Source organism: Procambarus clarkii, chromosome 62, assembly GCF_040958095.1.
Source record: "Procambarus clarkii isolate CNS0578487 chromosome 62, FALCON_Pclarkii_2.0, whole genome shotgun sequence".
NCBI lineage: Eukaryota > Metazoa > Arthropoda > Malacostraca > Decapoda > Cambaridae > Procambarus > Procambarus clarkii.
This window is the reverse complement of record NC_091211.1, coordinates 30,963,230-30,979,869: the sequence shown is the minus strand read 5'-3', so window position 1 is coordinate 30,979,869 and position 16,640 is coordinate 30,963,230. Positions and strand designations below refer to the sequence as shown.

General features: G+C 51.9%; 1 protein-coding gene across 1 annotated transcript; it reads right to left on the bottom strand.

Annotated features, from left to right (window-relative positions):
• Positions 1-5,468: 5,468 nt before the first annotated feature.
• LOC123748949 (probable GH family 25 lysozyme 3) lies at positions 5,469-6,491 on the bottom strand. Its single transcript, XM_045731065.2, has one exon. The coding sequence runs from the start codon at positions 6,489-6,491 to the stop codon at positions 5,469-5,471; it is 1,023 nt and encodes a 340-aa protein (XP_045587021.2).
• Positions 6,492-16,640: the final 10,149 nt, after the last annotated feature.

Below are 16,640 nucleotides of genomic sequence, written 5' to 3'. Positions count from 1 at the left end.
GTGGTGGTGGTGGTGGTGGTGGTGGTGGTGGTGGTGGTGGTGGTGGTGGTGGTGGTGGTGGTGGTGGTGGTGGTGGTGGTGGTGGTGGTGGTGGTGGTGGTGGTGGTGGTGGTGGTGGTGGTGGTGGTGGTGGTGGTGGTGGTGGTGGTGGTGGTGGTGGTGGTGGTGGTGGTGGTGGTGGTGGTGGTGGTGGTGGTGGTGGTGGTGGTGGTGGTGGTGGTGGTGGTGGTGGTGGTGTGGTGGTGGTGGTGGTGGTGGTGGTGGTGGTGGTGGTGGTGGTGGTGGTGGTGGTGGTGGTGGTGGTGGTGGTGGTGGTGGTGGTGGTGGTGGTGGTGGTGGTGGTGGTGGTGGTGGTGGTGGTGGTGGTGGTGGTGGTGGTGGTGGTGGTGTGGTGGTGGTGGTGGTGGTGGTGGTGGTGGTGGTGGTGGTGGTGGTGGTGGTGGTGGTGGTGGTGGTGGTGGTGGTGGTGGTGGTGGTGGTGGTGGTGGTGGTGGTGGTGGTGGTGGTGGTGGTGGTGGTGGTGGTGGTGGTGGTGGTGGTGGTGGTGGTGGTGGTGGTGGTGGTGGTGGTGGTGGTGGTGTGGTGGTGGTGGTGGTGGTGGTGGTGGTGGTGGTGGTGGTGGTGGTGGTGGTGGTGGTGGTGGTGGTGGTGGTGGTGGTGGTGGTGGTGGTGGTGGTGGTGGTGGTGGTGGTGGTGGTGGTGGTGGTGGTGGTGGTGGTGGTGGTGGTGGTGGTGGTGGTGGTGGTGGTGGTGGTGGTGGTGGTGGTGGTGGTGGTGGTGGTGGTGGTGGTGGTGGTGGTGGTGGTGGTGGTGGTGGTGGTGGTGGTGGTGTGGTGGTGGTGGTGGTGGTGGTGGTGGTGGTGGTGGTGGTGGTGGTGGTGGTGGTGGTGGTGGTGGTGGTGGTGGTGGTGGTGGTGGTGGTGGTGGTGGTGGTGGTGGTGGTGGTGGTGGTGGTGGTGGTGGTGGTGGTGGTGGTGGTGGTGGTGGTGGTGGTGGTGGTGGTGGTGGTGGTGGTGGTGGTGGTGGTGGTGGTGGTGGTGGTGGTGGTGGTGGTGGTGGTGGTGGTGGTGGTGGTGGTGGTGGTGGTGGTGGTGGTGGTGGTGGTGGTGGTGGTGGTGGTGGTGGTGGTGGTGGTGGTGGTGGTGGTGGTGGTGGTGGTGGTGGTGGTGGTGGTGGTGGTGGTGGTGGTGGTGGTGGTGGTGGTGGTGGTGGTGGTGGTGGTGGTGGTGGTGGTGGTGGTGGTGGTGGTGGTGGTGGTGGTGGTGGTGGTGGTGGTGGTGGTGGTGGTGGTGGTGGTGGTGGTGGTGGTGGTGGTGGTGGTGGTGGTGGTGGTGGTGGTGGTGGTGGTGGTGGTGGTGGTGGTGGTGGTGGTGGTGGTGGTGGTGGTGGTGGTGGTGGTGGTGGTGGTGGTGGTGGTGGTGGTGGTGGTGGTGGTGGTGGTGGTGGTGGTGGTGGTGGTGGTGGTGGTGGTGGTGGTGGTGGTGGTGGTGGTGGTGGTGGTGGTGGTGGTGGTGGTGGTGGTGGTGGTGGTGGTGGTGGTGGTGGTGGTGGTGGTGGTGGTGGTGGTGGTGGTGGTGGTGGTGGTGGTGGTGGTGGTGGTGGTGGTGGTGGTGGTGGTGGTGGTGGTGGTGGTGGTGGTGGTGGTGGTGGTGGTGGTGGTGGTGGTGGTGGTGGTGGTGGTGGTGGTGGTGGTGGTGGTGGTGGTGGTGGTGGTGGTGGTGGTGGTGGTGGTGGTGGTGGTGGTGGTGGTGGTGGTGGTGGTGGTGGTGGTGGTGGTGGTGGTGGTGGTGGTGGTGGTGGTGGTGGTGGTGGTGGTGGTGGTGGTGGTGGTGGTGGTGGTGGTGGTGGTGGTGGTGGTGGTGGTGGTGGTGGTGGTGGTGGTGGTGGTGGTGGTGGTGGTGGTGGTGGTGGTGGTGGTGGTGGTGGTGGTGGTGGTGGTGGTGGTGGTGGTGGTGGTGGTGGTGGTGGTGGTGGTGGTGGTGGTGGTGGTGGTGTGGTGGTGGTGGTGGTGGTGGTGGTGGTGGTGGTGGTGGTGGTGGTGGTGGTGGTGGTGGTGGTGGTGGTGGTGGTGGTGGTGGTGGTGGTGGTGGTGGTGGTGGGGGGGTGGTGGTGGTGGTGGTGGTGGAGGTGGGACCACAGCTGCCTGGTGGTGGGACCACAGCTGCCTGGTGGTGGTGGTGGTGGGACCACAGCTGCCTGGTGGTGGTGGTGGTGGTGGTGGGACCACAGCTGCCTGGTGGTGGTGGTGGTGGTGGTGGGACCACAGCTGCCTGGTGGTGGTGGGACCACAGCTGCCTGGTGGTGGTGGTGGTGGTGGTGGTGGTGGTGGGACCACAGCTGCCTGGTGGTGGTGGTGGTGGTGGTGGTGGTGGTGGTGGGACCACAGCTGCCTGGTGGTGGTGGTGGTGGTGGTGGTGGTGGTGGTGGTGGTGGTGGGACCACAGCTGCCTGGTGGTGGTGGTGGTGGTGGGACCACAGCTGCCTGGTGGTGGTGGTGGTGGTGGGACCACAGCTGCCTGGTGGTGGTGGTGGTGGGACCACAGCTGCCTGGTGGTGGTGGGACCACAGCTGCCTGGTGGTGGTGGTGGTGGTGGTGGTGGTGGTGGGACCACAGCTGCCTGGTGGTGGTGGTGGTGGTGGTGGTGGTGGTGGTGGTGGTGGTGGGACCACAGCTGCCTGGTGGTGGTGGTGGTGGTGGTGGTGGTCGTGGTGGTGGTGGTCGTGGTGGTGGTGGTGGTGGTGGGACCACAGCTGCCTGGTGGTGGTGGTGGTGGTGGTGGTGGTCGTGGTGGTGGTGGTGGTGGTGGTGGTGGTGGTGGTGGTGGTGGTGGTGGTGGTGGTGGTGGTGGTGGTGGTGGTGGTCGTGGTGGTGGTGGTGGTGGTGGTGGGACCACAGCTGCCTGGTGGTGGTGGTGGTGGTGGTGGTGGTGGTGGTGGTGGTGGTGGTGGTGGTGGTGGTGGTGGGACCACAGCTGCCTGGTGGTGGTGGTGGTGGTGGTGGTGGTGGTGGTGGTGGTGGGACCACAGCTGCCTGGTGGTGGTGGTGGTGGTGGTGGTGGTGGTGGGACCACAGCTGCCTGGTGGTGGTGGTGGTGGTGGTGGTGGTGGTGGTGGTGGGACCACAGCTGCCTGGTGGTGGTGGTGGTGGTGGTGGTGGGACCACAGCTGCCTGGTGGTGGTGGTGGTGGTGGTGGTGGGACCACAGCTGCCTGGTGGTGGTGGTGGTGGTGGTGGTGGTGGTGGTGGTGGTGGTGGTGGTGGGACCACAGCTGCCTGGTGGTGGTGGTGGTGGTGGTGGTGGTGGTGGTGGTGGTGGGACCACAGCTGCCTGGTGGTGGTGGTGGTGGTGGTGGGACCACAGCTGCCTGGTGGTGGTGGTGGTGGTGGGACCACAGCTGCCTGGTGGTGGTGGTGGTGGTGGTGGTGGGACCACAGCTGCCTGGTGGTGGTGGTGGTGGTGGTGGTGGTGGGACCACAGCTGCCTGGTGGTGGTGGTGGTGGTGGTGGTGGTGGGACCACAGCTGCCTGGTGGTGGTGGTGGTGGTGGTGGGACCACAGCTGCCTGGTGGTGGTGGTGGTGGTGGTGGTGGTGGTGGGACCACAGCTGCCTGGTGGTGGTGGTGGTGGTGGTGGTGGTGGTGGGACCACAGCTGCCTGGTGGTGGTGGTGGTGGTGGTGGTGGTGGTGGTGGGACCACAGCTGCCTGGTGGTGGTGGTGGTGGTGGTGGTGGTGGTGGTGGGACCACAGCTGCCTGGTGGTGGTGGTGGTGGTGGTGGTGGGACCACAGCTGCCTGGTGGTGGTGGTGGGACCACAGCTGCCTGGTGGTGGTGGTGGTGGTGGAACCACAGCTGCCTGGTGGTGGTGGTGGGACCACAGCTGCCTGGTGGTGGTGGTGGGACCACAGCTGCCTGGTGGTGGTGGTGGTGGTGGGACCACAGCTGCCTGGTGGTGGTGGGACCACAGCTGCCTGGTGGTGGTGGTGGTGGTGGTGGTGGTGGTGGTGGTGGTGGAACCACAGCTGCCTGGTGGTGGTGGTGGGACCACAGCTGCCTGGTGGTGGTGGTGGTGGTGGGACCACAGCTGCCTGGTGGTGGTGGGACCACAGCTGCCTGGTGGTGGTGGTGGTGGTGGTGGTGGTGGGACCAGAGCTGCCTGGTGGTGGTGGTGGTGGTGGTGGGACCACAGCTGCCTGGTGGTGGTGGGACCACAGCTGCCTGGTGGTGGTGGTGGTGGTGGTGGGACCACAGCTGCCTGGTGGTGGTGGGACCACAGCTGCCTGGTGGTGGTGGTGGTGGTGGGACCACAGCTGCCTGGTGGTGGTGGTGGTGGTGGGACCACAGCTGCCTGGTGGTGGTGGTGGTGGTGGGACCACAGCTGCCTGGTGGTGGTGGTGGTGGTGGGACCACAGCTGCCTGGTAGTGGTGGTGGGACCACAGCTGCCTGGTGGTGGTGGTGGTGGTGGTGGTCGTGATGGTGGTGGTGGTAGGACTCACGTTCAGAAGAATGAGACGAGACTGTGCGTACACAAATGTAGAAGCAACAGATAATCAAGTGGAGGACGTGAGGGAGCGTGGTGGCTGGGCATGACATCCAGCGTCACGTGAACGCTCGCTACGATGTCATTGGTGAGCTTCGCAGCCCAACAATTACTGCAGTTAGTCCACATACAATATCACGGATGAAAACATTTTTTTTCTTCCAGAAATTTGATGGTTTGCGTATCTTGGCTGTTCTGTCTGAACCCTCGTCGATAATTAACATCTCCTCAGAGGTGAACAATGTTCTTCACTCTCCTCTTGACGCAGAACAATGGATCTGGTCCGGCCGGGCCACCTGGACCACGGTACTTGCGTGAAGCAAAGCGTCAAGTGACGCAGTGCTATGACTCCACGCCTGGCAGCAGCTGAGCTAGAGCGAACAAAGGCAGGCACGGGGAGTAACGACCAACATTAACCAACGTTTGGAATTAAGCCAACGGTAAAATGCTCGTAAAATAAGAATAACGGAGCCGACGAAACAAAAGCAGTTTAATCAAGGTGATGGGCCTCGCCTGACACGGTTGGGCTAGGGTCAGTAAGTGAGCTAATATCTCGGCCGCTCCCACCTACAACTATACCAAATATTATGTCAGCGTCAACTACCTTTTCGCGTGCCGTCCTCCCCCTCCCCCCCCCCCCCCCCCCGGGGAGTGCGTGGGGGGGGGGCAAGAAACACAGGGGGGACCAGAATTGGCTGTTTTGGTCACCACGTGATTTGGTTCGTCTGCTTTTTAGGGTGTTATTGTTTGTTCCTTGTTGCTAAGGGAGGAGTAGCGGCGCCTCCACGAGACTCTTGCTCAAGTACAGATGAGCTCGAGTCTCTGAGATGAGCTTCAGTCCCTGAGATGAGCTTCAGTCCCTGAGATGAGCTTCAGTCCCTGAGATGAGCTTCAGTCCCTGAGATGAGCTTCAGTCCCTGAGATGAGCTTCAGTCCCTGAGATGAGGTTGAGTCCCTGAGATGAGCTTGAGTCCCTGAGTTGAGCTCGAGTCCCTGAGTTGAGCTCGAGTCCCTGAGTTGAGCTGGAGTCCCTGAGATGAGCTTGAGTCCCTGAGATGAGCTGGAGTCCCTGAGATGAGCTGGAGTCCCTGAGATGAGCTGGAGTCCCTGAGATGAGCTTGAGTCCCTGAGTTGAGCTTGAGTCCCTGAGTTGAGCTTGAGTCCCTGAGTTGAGCTTCAGTTCCTGAGTTGAGCTTGAGTCCCTGAGTTGAGCTTGAGTCCCTGAGTTGAGCTTGAGTCCCTGAGTTGAGCTTGAGTCCCTGAGTTGAGCTTGAGTCCCTGAGTTGAGCTTGAGTCCCTGAGTTGAGCTTGAGTCCCTGAGTTGAGCTTGAGTCCCTGAGTTGAGCTTGAGTCCCTGAGTTGAGCTTGAGTCCCTGAGTTGAGCTTGAATCCCTGAGTTGAGCTTGAGTCCCTGAGTTGAGCTTGAGTCCCTGAGTTGAGCTTGAGTCCCTGAATTGAGCTTGAGTCCCTGAGTTGAGCTTGAGTCCCTGAGTTGAGCTTGAGTCCCTGAGTTGAGCTTGAGTCCCTGAGTTGAGCTTCAGTTCCTGAGTTGAGCTTGAGTCCCTGAGTTGAGCTTGATTCCCTGAGTTGAGCTTCAGTCCCTGAGTTGAGCTTGAGTCCCTGAGTTGAGCTTCAGTTCCTGAGTTGAGCTTCAGTTCCTGAGTTGAGCTTGAGTCCCTGAGTTGAGCTTGAGTCCCTGAGTTGAGCTTGAGTCCCTGAGTTGAGCTTGAGTCCCTGAGTTGAGCTTGAGTCCCTGAGTTGAGCTTGAGTCCCTGAGTTGAGCTTGAGTCCCTGAGTTGAGCTTGAGTCCCTGAGTTGAGCTTGAGTCCCTGAGTTGAGCTTGAGTCCCTGAGTTGAGCTTGAGTCCCTGAGTTGAGCTGGAGTCCCTGAAATGAGCTGGAGTCCCTGAGTTGAGCTTGAGTCCCTGAGATGAGCTTGAGATCCTTCTTCATCTCCTGGGTCCTTGTTCATCTCAAGTCGTTGTTCATGTACTGGGTCCTTGTTGGAATCTTGGCCTGGGATGGTATGAACAAAGAGCAATGTTCACCCCACAGGTCTTTGATGGGACTCCCCGCCCAGGTGCCAACACGGCAGCTTTAGCCGACCTCATCCACGGCAGCTGACCGGCTTGAATCCGAATTCGAGAACTGATCAACGCGCCCTTTAAACACTGACCAAAAGCTGCCATTCAGCAGCCGCCCGAAGTGTTTATGAATGAAGGGCGCGTACACACACACACACACACACACACACACACACACACACACACACACACACACACACACACACACACACACACACACACACACACGTGTGTGTGTGTGTGGGGGGGGGGGTACAGGGAGGGTTGGGGGTTCCCCCCTCACCTCTGGGGGCTGGGATTTCGTGGTTTTCTCCTCTCACCCTGCGCCTCTTCCCCGCTTCTGGTGCCCTGGTTCTCTCCTCCCTCATCATGTCCCTCTGGAGGAAGACTTTTTTGTGTTCTCTCACATCTAGCAGTTGGCTCTTCTTTGGTAGAATTTCCTCCTTCGTGGTCTCGTTTGTAAACACCGTCTTCATGATCCCGCCTGTCTAGCCTTCGGTTGTTTACAGCAATGACTCCTGTTCTACTTCTCTGTCATACATAAACAAATCCACAGGGGCCGTGACGAGGATTCGAACCTGCGTCCGGGAGCATCTCAGACACTGCCTTAATCGACTGAGCTACGACAGGGTTAAAAGGGTTATCATACATAGTTTTATGTATGATATCATACATAGTCTTATCATACATAGTTTCAAAGTTATGAATAGTGTTTGCTTTCACAATGTGCCTTTAAATCATTTCATTTCCCCACTACTCTCACGCTAAAAGAAAACTTTCTAACATCTGAGTTTCCAGCTTCCACCCATTTCCCCTTGTTCTGTTAGTATTCCGTGTGAACATTTCGTAAATTTCCACTGTGTCAATCCCCATAAGTATTTTGTATGCTGCTATCATATCTCCCCACTCCTTCCCTTTTTCTAACGTCGTCAGGTTCAGTTCCTTCAGTCACTTTTCATATCCCATCCCATGTAACTCCGGGACTAGCCTCGTTGCAGAGTTTTATAACCTTTTCCAGTTTCATTATATGCTTCTTCAGGTGGGGACTCCATGATGGGGCGGCATACTCTAAGACTGGCCTCACGTAGGCAGTGTAAAGCGCCCTAAATGCCTCCTTACTTAGGTTTCTGAATGATGTTCTAACTTTTGCCAGTGTAGAGTACGCTGCTGTCGTTATCCTATTTATATGTGCTTCAGGAGATAGATTAGGTGTTACGTCCACGCCCAGGTCTCTTTCTCGCGTCGTCACAGGTAGGCTGTTCCCCTTCATTGTGTACTGTCCCTTTGGTCTCCTATCACCTAGTCCCATTTCCATAACTTTACATTTGCTCGTGTTGAACTCCAGTAGCCATTTCTCTGACTATCTCTGCAACCTGTTCAGGTCCTCTTGGAGGATCCTGCAATCCTCATCTGTCACAACTCTTCTCATCAACTTTGCGTCATCCACGAACATCGACATGTAGGACTCTGCTCCTGTAAACATGTCGTTAACATATTAGAAATAGAACTGGTCCTAGCACCGATCCTGCGTCATGCCCTGCATTGTACCCATATGATGGTGTGTGTACTTACCTAGTTGAGCTTGCAGAGGCTAAGCTCTGGCTCTTTGCTCCCGCCTCTCAACTGTCACTCAACTAATGAACTGGTTCCTGAGCCTATTGGGCTCTATCATATATTCACTTGAAACTGTGTATGGAGTCAGCCTCTACCACATTACTTCCTAATGCATTCCATTTGTCAACCACTCTGACAATAAAAAAGTTCTTTCTAATATCTCTGTGGCTCATTTGGGCACTCAGTTTCCACCTGTGTCCCCTAGTGCGTGTGCCCCTTGTGTTAAATAGACTGTCTTTATCAACCCTGTCGATTCCCTTGAGAATCTTGAATGTGGTGATCATGTCCCCCCTAACTCTTCTGTCTTCCAACGAAGTGAGGTTTAATTCCCGTAGTCTCTCCTCGTAGCTCATACCTCTCAGCTCGGGTACTAGTCTGGTGGCAAACCTTTGAACCTTTTTCAGTTTAGTCTTATGGTTGACTAGATATGGACTCCATACTGGAGCCGCATACTCCAGGATTGGTCTGACATATGTGGTATATAATGTTCTGAAAGATTCCTTACACAAGTTTCTAAAGACCGTTTTTATGATAGCCAACCTGGCATATGCCGCTGATGTTATCCTCTTGATATGGGCTGTAGGTGACAGGTCTGGCGAGATATCAACCCCCAGGTCTTTCTCTCTCTCTCTGACTCTTGAAGTATTTCATCTCCCTAATGATACCTTGTATCTGGTCTCCTGCTTCCCACCCCTATCTTCATTACATTACATTTGCTTGGGTTAAACTCTAACAGCCATTTGTTCGACCATTCCTGCAGCTTGTCCAGGTCTTCTTGAAGCCTCAAGGTGTCCTCCTCTGTCTTAATCCTTCTCATAATTTTGGCGTCGTCAGCAAACATTGAGAGGAATGAGTCTATACCCTCTGGGAGATCATTTATGTATATCAGAAACAGGATAGGTCCAAGTACTGAGCCCTATGGGACTCCACTGGTGACTTCACGCCATTCTGAGGTCTCGCCCCTCACTGTAACTCTGCTTCCTATTGCTTAGGTACTCCCTTATCCACTGGAGCGCCCTACCAGTTACTCCTGCCTGTTTCTCCAGCTTATGCATCAACCTTTTATGGGGTACTGTGTCAAAGGCTTTCCAACAGTCCAAAAAAATGCAGTCCGCCCATCCTTCTCTTTGTTGCTAAATCTTTGTCACCTTATCGTAGAATTCTATCAAGCCTGTAAGGCAAGATTTACCCTCCCTGAACCCATGTTGATTGGTTGTCACGAAGTCTCTTCTCTCCAGATGTGTTACTAGGTTTTTTCTCACAATCTTCTCCATCACCTTGCATGGTATACAAGTTAAGGACACTGGCCTGTAGTTCAGTGCCTCTTGTCTGTCACCCTTTTTGTATATTGGTACTACATTAGCAGTCTTCCATATTTCTGGTAGGTCTCCCGTTTCCAGTGACCTACTATACACTATGGAGAGTGGCAAGCAAAGTGCTCCTGCACGCTCTTTCAATACCCATGGTGAGATTCCGTCCAGCCCAACAGCTTTTCTCACATCCAGCTCCAATAGGTGCTTCTTGACCTCATCTCTTGTAATTTCGAACCTTTCCAAGGTCACCTGGTTTGTTGCCACCTCTCCTAGCGCCGTGACTTCTCCCTGTTCTATTGTAAAGACCTCCTGGAACCTTTTGTTCAGTTCTTCACACACCTCTTTGTCGTTCTCTGTGTACCTGTCCTCGCCCACCCTAAGTTTCATCACCTGTTCCTTCACTGTTGTCTTCCTCCTGATGTGACTGTGTAGTAGCTTTGGTTCGGTCTTGGCTTTATTATCTATATCATTTTCATATCTTTTCTCAGCTGCTCTTCTCACACTACCATACTCGTTCCTGGTTCTCTGGTATCTCTCTCTACTTTCTGGTGTTCTGTTATTACGGAAGTTCCTCCATGCCCTTTTGTTCAGCTCCTTTGCTTTCATACATTCCTTATTAAACGACGGATTCTTCCTTTGCTTCTCTGTTTTTTCCTGTCGGGCTGGGACAAACCTGCTTACAGCCTCCTGACATTTTTGGGTGACGTAGTCCATCATGTCTTGTATGGACTTGGTTCCGAGTTCTGTGTCCCAATGTATATCCCATAGGAATTTATTCATCTCCTCATAGTTTCCCTTTCGGTACGCCAGCCCTTTGGTTCCCAGTTCTTTTTTGGGGGTGATAATTCCTAGCTCAACCAGGTACTCAAAGCTCATTACACTATGATCACTCATTCCCAAGGGGGCTTCCAACTTAACTTCCCTTATATCTGACTCATTTAGGGTAAATATCAGATCAAGCAAGGCTGGTTCATCCCCTCCTCTCATTCTTGTCGATCCCTTGAAGTGTTGACTTAGAAAGTTCTTGTTGCCACATCCAGCAGCTTAGCTCTCCATGTGTCTGGGCTTCCATGTGGGTCTCTGTTCCCCCAATCTATCTTCCCATGGTTGAAGTCTTCCATGATTAGTAGTCTGGATTCGTTCCTTCTAGCCACAGAAGTTGCTCTCTCTATTATATTGATGGTGGCCAAGTCGTTTCTATCATATTCCTGTCTGGGTCTTCTGTCATTTGGTGGGGGGTTATATATGACTACTATTATAATTTTCTGTCCTCCAGTTGCTATGGTGCCTGAAATGTAGTCACTGAAACCTTCACAGTTCTGAATTACCATCTCTTCAAAACTCCAACCTTCTCTTAGTAGCAAAGCTACACCACCTCCTCCTCTCCCTTCTCTCTCTTTCCTCACTACATAGTAGCCCCTGTGGAAACACTGCGTTTGTTATAGTTTTCGTTAGCTTTGTTTCTGTGAGTGCTATTATGTCTGGGTTTTCTTCTAGTGCCCATTCTCCGAGTTCACTTGTTTTATTTGTAATGCCATCTATGTTAGTGTACATCGCCTTGAAGCTCACTTTCTTCTGTTCATCTTCTTGTCCCTTTCTTGGCGAGCATTCTGCTGGTGTGGGAAGCTGTTCCGTGGGTGAGAAGATCTGTGAGGTGGTTTGCAGGGTCTCTAAGGATTTTGGGGTGGGGGGTAGGGGTTTAAGGGAAGGGGGGACAGGTAGGGTGTGGGTTAAGGAGACAGGGGGGACATGGAGGGTACGGGGTGAAGGGGGAGGAGGGATAGGGAGGGTATGGGATGAAGGGGGAGGGGGGAAAGGTGGGAGGGGGACATGATGGGAATGGGGAAGGGGTGACAGGGTCAGAATGGGGTGAGGGGAAGGGAGGGTTGGGTGGGGGCAGGTAGGGTGAGGGGAAGGGAGGGTTTCTATGCAGAGGGGGGTGGTGGTGTTGCCCTCCCCTCTGGTGTTGCTGGGATGCTGGTTTTGGGTTCTCCTCTTGTCTCTGGGACTGTTGTGTTGGGGGCTGTGATTTCCTGGTTTGCTCCTCTCTCCCTGCACTTCCTCCTTGCCTCTGCTGCCCTGGCTCTCTCCTCCTTCGTCCTGTCCCGCTGCAGGGAATACTTTTTTGTATCTCTCCACATGCTGCAGACGACTCTTCCTTTCGAGAATATTCTCCTTTGTGGTTTCCTTTGTAAACACCACCTTTACAAGTCGGTTTCTGTCCTTGTTGTACCAGCCCAATCTGAAAACCTTCTCATGTTTTGTTCAGCCCCTTCCATTTGTAACCCTTTCAGTAGCCCCTGTACTGCCTCTCTATTCTTGCTATTCCATTCCTGCCTGTTGGATCCTTCCTGTTCTTTGATGCCTACAACTACCACTGATCTTTTTCTCTCCAGCAGCTGAGTGGTGCACCTTGCTACTTCCTGAGACGTAGCTGCTTGCATTGCTACCTCCCTCACTGTGTCCATTGCTTCTGAGCTCTTTTTCAGTATGTCTGCAAATGTTTCAGGTACAGAGGCATTTCCTTCCAATCTAACATTCCCACCTTCCCTTTGGATGGTAATCTGATGCTCGGTCTCTTTATTTTTCTGTGTGTGTGTGTGTGTGTGTGTGTGTGTGTGTGTGTGTGTGTGTGTGTGTGTGTGTGTGTGTGTGTGTGTGTGTGTGTGTAAGACCATCACACAAGTTCTCTGTATGACACACAATACTCTGACAGCCATACACGAAGGCCGATATACTTAACCAAATAATACACACACACTTTCCTCCCTGTATTATCACACATGCTTCATACTTTACTACTTGTATGACAGAGGCGTAAGTCGACATGATGCGAGTATACCGTATGAAGCGTCTCCTCGTATACACAACACCGGTGTATTAATTTATTTTATGTTGCCATAAACGTGCTTCATATATCAACGATGCAAGCCCCGTAATAATGAACACACCGACATACACAAGATATACACACCAACATACACAAGATATACACACCAACATAAACAAGATATACACACCAACATACACACAATATACACACCAACATACACAAGATATACACACCGACATACACAAGATATACACACCAACATACACAAGATATACACACCAACATAAACAAGATATACACACCAACATACACACAATATACACACCAACATACACAAGATATACACACCGACATACACAAGATATACACACCAACATACACAAGATATACACACCAACATAAACAAGATATACACACCAACATAAACAAGATATACACACCAACATACACACAATATACACACCAACATACACAAGATATACACACCAACATACACAAGATATACACACCAACATACACACTATATACACACCAACATACACAAGATATACACACCAACATGCACAAGATATACACACCAACATACACACTATATACACACCAACATACACACGATATACACACCAACATACACAAGATATACACACCAACATACACACTATATACACACCAACATACACAAGATATACACACCAACATACACACTATATACACACCAACATACACACGATATACACACCAACATACACACAATATACACACCAACATACACACAATATACACACCAACATACACGCAATATACACACCAACATACACACAATATACACACCAACATACACACAATATACACACCAACATACACACAATATACACACCAACATACACGCAATATACACACCAACATACACGCAATATACACACCAACATACACACAATATACACACCAACATACACACAATATACACACCAACATACACACAATATACACACCAACATACACAAGATATACACACCAACATACACAAGATATACACACCAACATACACACGATATACACACCAACATACACACGATATACACACCAACATACACAAGATATACACACCAACATACACACAATATACACACCAACATACACACGATATACACACCAACATACACAAGATATACACACCAACATACACACAATATACACACCAACATACACAAGATATACACACCAACATACACACCAACATACACACCAACATACACAAGATATACACACCAACATATACAAGATATACACACCAACATACACAAGATATACACACCAACATACACACGATATACACACTAACATACACAAGATATACACACCAACATACACACGATATACACAACATACATCATACACCAGCACAAACACTGGCGTCACTGGTGACCAGACAACACACAACGTGATGTTCAGACGACCACGTTTCGGTCCATCCTGGACCATCACCTTGATGTTTGTTCCTTTGTCTCAGCCTCCTTCTTCAGTACCTTGCTGCCCCCCCCCCCCCCCCCCCTCTCTCTCTCTCTCTCTCTGTCTCTCTCTCTCTCTCTCTCTGTCTCTCTCTCTCTCTCTCTCTCTCTCTCTCTCTCTCTCTCTCTCTCTCTCTCTCTCTCTCTCTCTCTCTCTCTCTCTCTCTCTGTGTCTCTCTGTCTCTCTCTGTCTCTATCTCTCAGTCTCTCTCTGTCTCTCTCTGTCTCTCTCTCTCTGTCTCTCTCTCTGTCTGTCTGTCTCTCTCTGTCTGTCTCTCTCTGTCTCTCTCTCTCTCTCTGTCTCTCTCTGTCTCTCTCTCTGTCTCTCTCTGTCTCTCTCTCTGTCTCTCTCTCTGTCTGTCTCTCTCTCTCTCTCTCTCTCTCTCTCTCTCTCTCTCTCTCTCTCTCTCTCTCTCTCTCTCTCTCTCTCTCTCTCTCTCTCTCACACACACACACACACACACACACACACACACACACACACACACACACACACACACACACATACACACACACATACACACACATACACACACATACACACACATACACACACATACACACACATACACACACACACACACATACACACACATACACACACACACACACACACACACACACACACACACACATACAGGAATAAGCGTGTACACACACACGCGCACACACAGTGGGAGGAAGTGCAGTGGGAGGAATTAGAGGAAAACAGTGCAAGATATGATGGACCAAGTCATACGGAAATGCCAGGAGGCCGAAGAGAGATTTATACCAACAGTAAAGGGAAAAGCAGGAGGGAATATAATAACCCATGGTTTAATAGACAGTGTCAGGAAGCAACAGTGACCCGCAGGCGGGAGTGGAGGAAGTACAGAAGACAAAGAACAGAGGACAAGAGGATCAGATACAACAGAGCTAGGAACGATTACATTAACATAAGACGAACATCGGAAAGGAATTATGAGAACGATATTGCGATCAAAGCGAAAAATCAACCTAAATTACTACACAGCCATATAAGAAGAAAAATGTCGGTGAACGACCAAGTGACAAGACTAAGGAAAACAGAGGGGGCATATATTGTTGTTGTTAAAGATTCGCTACCTGGAACAAAAAGTTCCAAGTAGCACGGGCTATGGTGAGCCCGCAGTGCCTTACTTTGAGGGGGCATATACAGAAAGTGACAAGGACATCTGTGAGGTACTGAATGCCAGTTTCCATGGAGTGTTCACAACCGAGCCTGAGTGGTTCCCATTGTTGGAAGGGGTTACCCTAGATGAAAGACTATCAGATATAGAGGTGACAGCAGAGGAGGTAATGAAACAGTTGACAACTCTAGATGCAACTAAAGCAGTTGGACCAGACAAAGTATCACCGTGGATACTAAAAGAAGCAGCACAGGCCCTCAGCGTGCCTCTGGCAATGATCTTTAATGAGTCACTTATGTCAGGAGAATTGCCCAGTTGCTGGAAGAAGGCAAATGTCGTGCCGATCTTCAAGAAAGGTGATAGGGAGGAGGCACTTAACTATAGACCTGTATCACTGACAAGCATCCCCTGTAAAATACTGGAAAGAATAATTAGGCTACGACTGGTTGCACACCTGGAGAACATTAGGTTTGTGAACAAACATCAACATGGGTTCTGGAAAGGGAAATAATGCCTAACAAACCTTTTGGAATTCTATGATAAAATAACGAGGATAAGACAGGACAGAGATGGTTGGGCAGACTGCATATTTCTGGACTGCCAAAAAGCCTTTGATACAGTACCTCACATGAGACTGCTGTTCAAACTCGAGAGGCAGGCGGGGGTGGGGGGAAAGGCCCTAGAATGGATAAGGAACTACCTAACAGGAAGGAGCCAAAGAGTTACGGTAAGGGGCGAGAAGTCGGACTGGCGAACAGTAACGAGTTGAGTACCTCAAGGATCGGTGCTGGGACCAATTCTATTTCTAATATATGTTAACGACATGTTTACAGGAGTAGAGTCCTATATGTCGATGTTCGTGGATGACGCGAAGTTGATGAGAAGAGTTGTGACAGATGAGGATGTAGGATCCTCCAAGAGGACCTGGACAGGTTGCAGAAATGGTCAGAGAAATGACTACATTTCAACACGAGCAAATGTAAAGTTATGGAAATGGGATCAGGTGATAGGAGACCAAAGGGACAGTACACAATGAATGGGAACTGCCTACCTGTGACCACGCGAGAAAGAGACCTGGGTGTGGACGTAACACCTAATCTATCTCCTGAAGCATATATAAATAGGATAACGACAGCAGCGTACTCTACACTGGCAAAAGTTAGAACATCATTCAGAAACCTAAGTAAGGAGGCATTTAGGGCGCTTTACACTGCCTACGTGAGGCCAGTCTTAGAGTATGCCGCCCCATCATGGAGTCCCCACCTGAAGAAGCATATAAGGAAACTGGAAAAGGTTCAGAGGTTTGCAACGAGACTCTTCCCAGCGTTACGAGGGATGGGGTATAAGGAGCGCCTGAAGGAACTGTGCTTACGACACTAGAAGAAAGAAGGGAGAGGGGTGACATGATAGGAACGTATAAAATACTCAGAGGGATTGACAGAGTGGACAGAGACGAAATGTTCACACGGAATAGTAACAGAACGAGGGGACATGGATGGAAGCTGGAAACTGAGATGAGTCACAGAGATGTTAGGAAGTTTTCTTTTAGCGTGAGAGTAGTGGGAAAATGGAATGCACTTAATAACAGGTTGTGGAAGCAAA

What these genes read in the sequence shown, in the direction of transcription:
- LOC123748949 (XM_045731065.2), bottom strand. Translation starts at nt 6,491, where the DNA reads ATGAAGAAGGATCTCAAGCTCATCTCAGGGACTCAAGCTCAACTCAGG.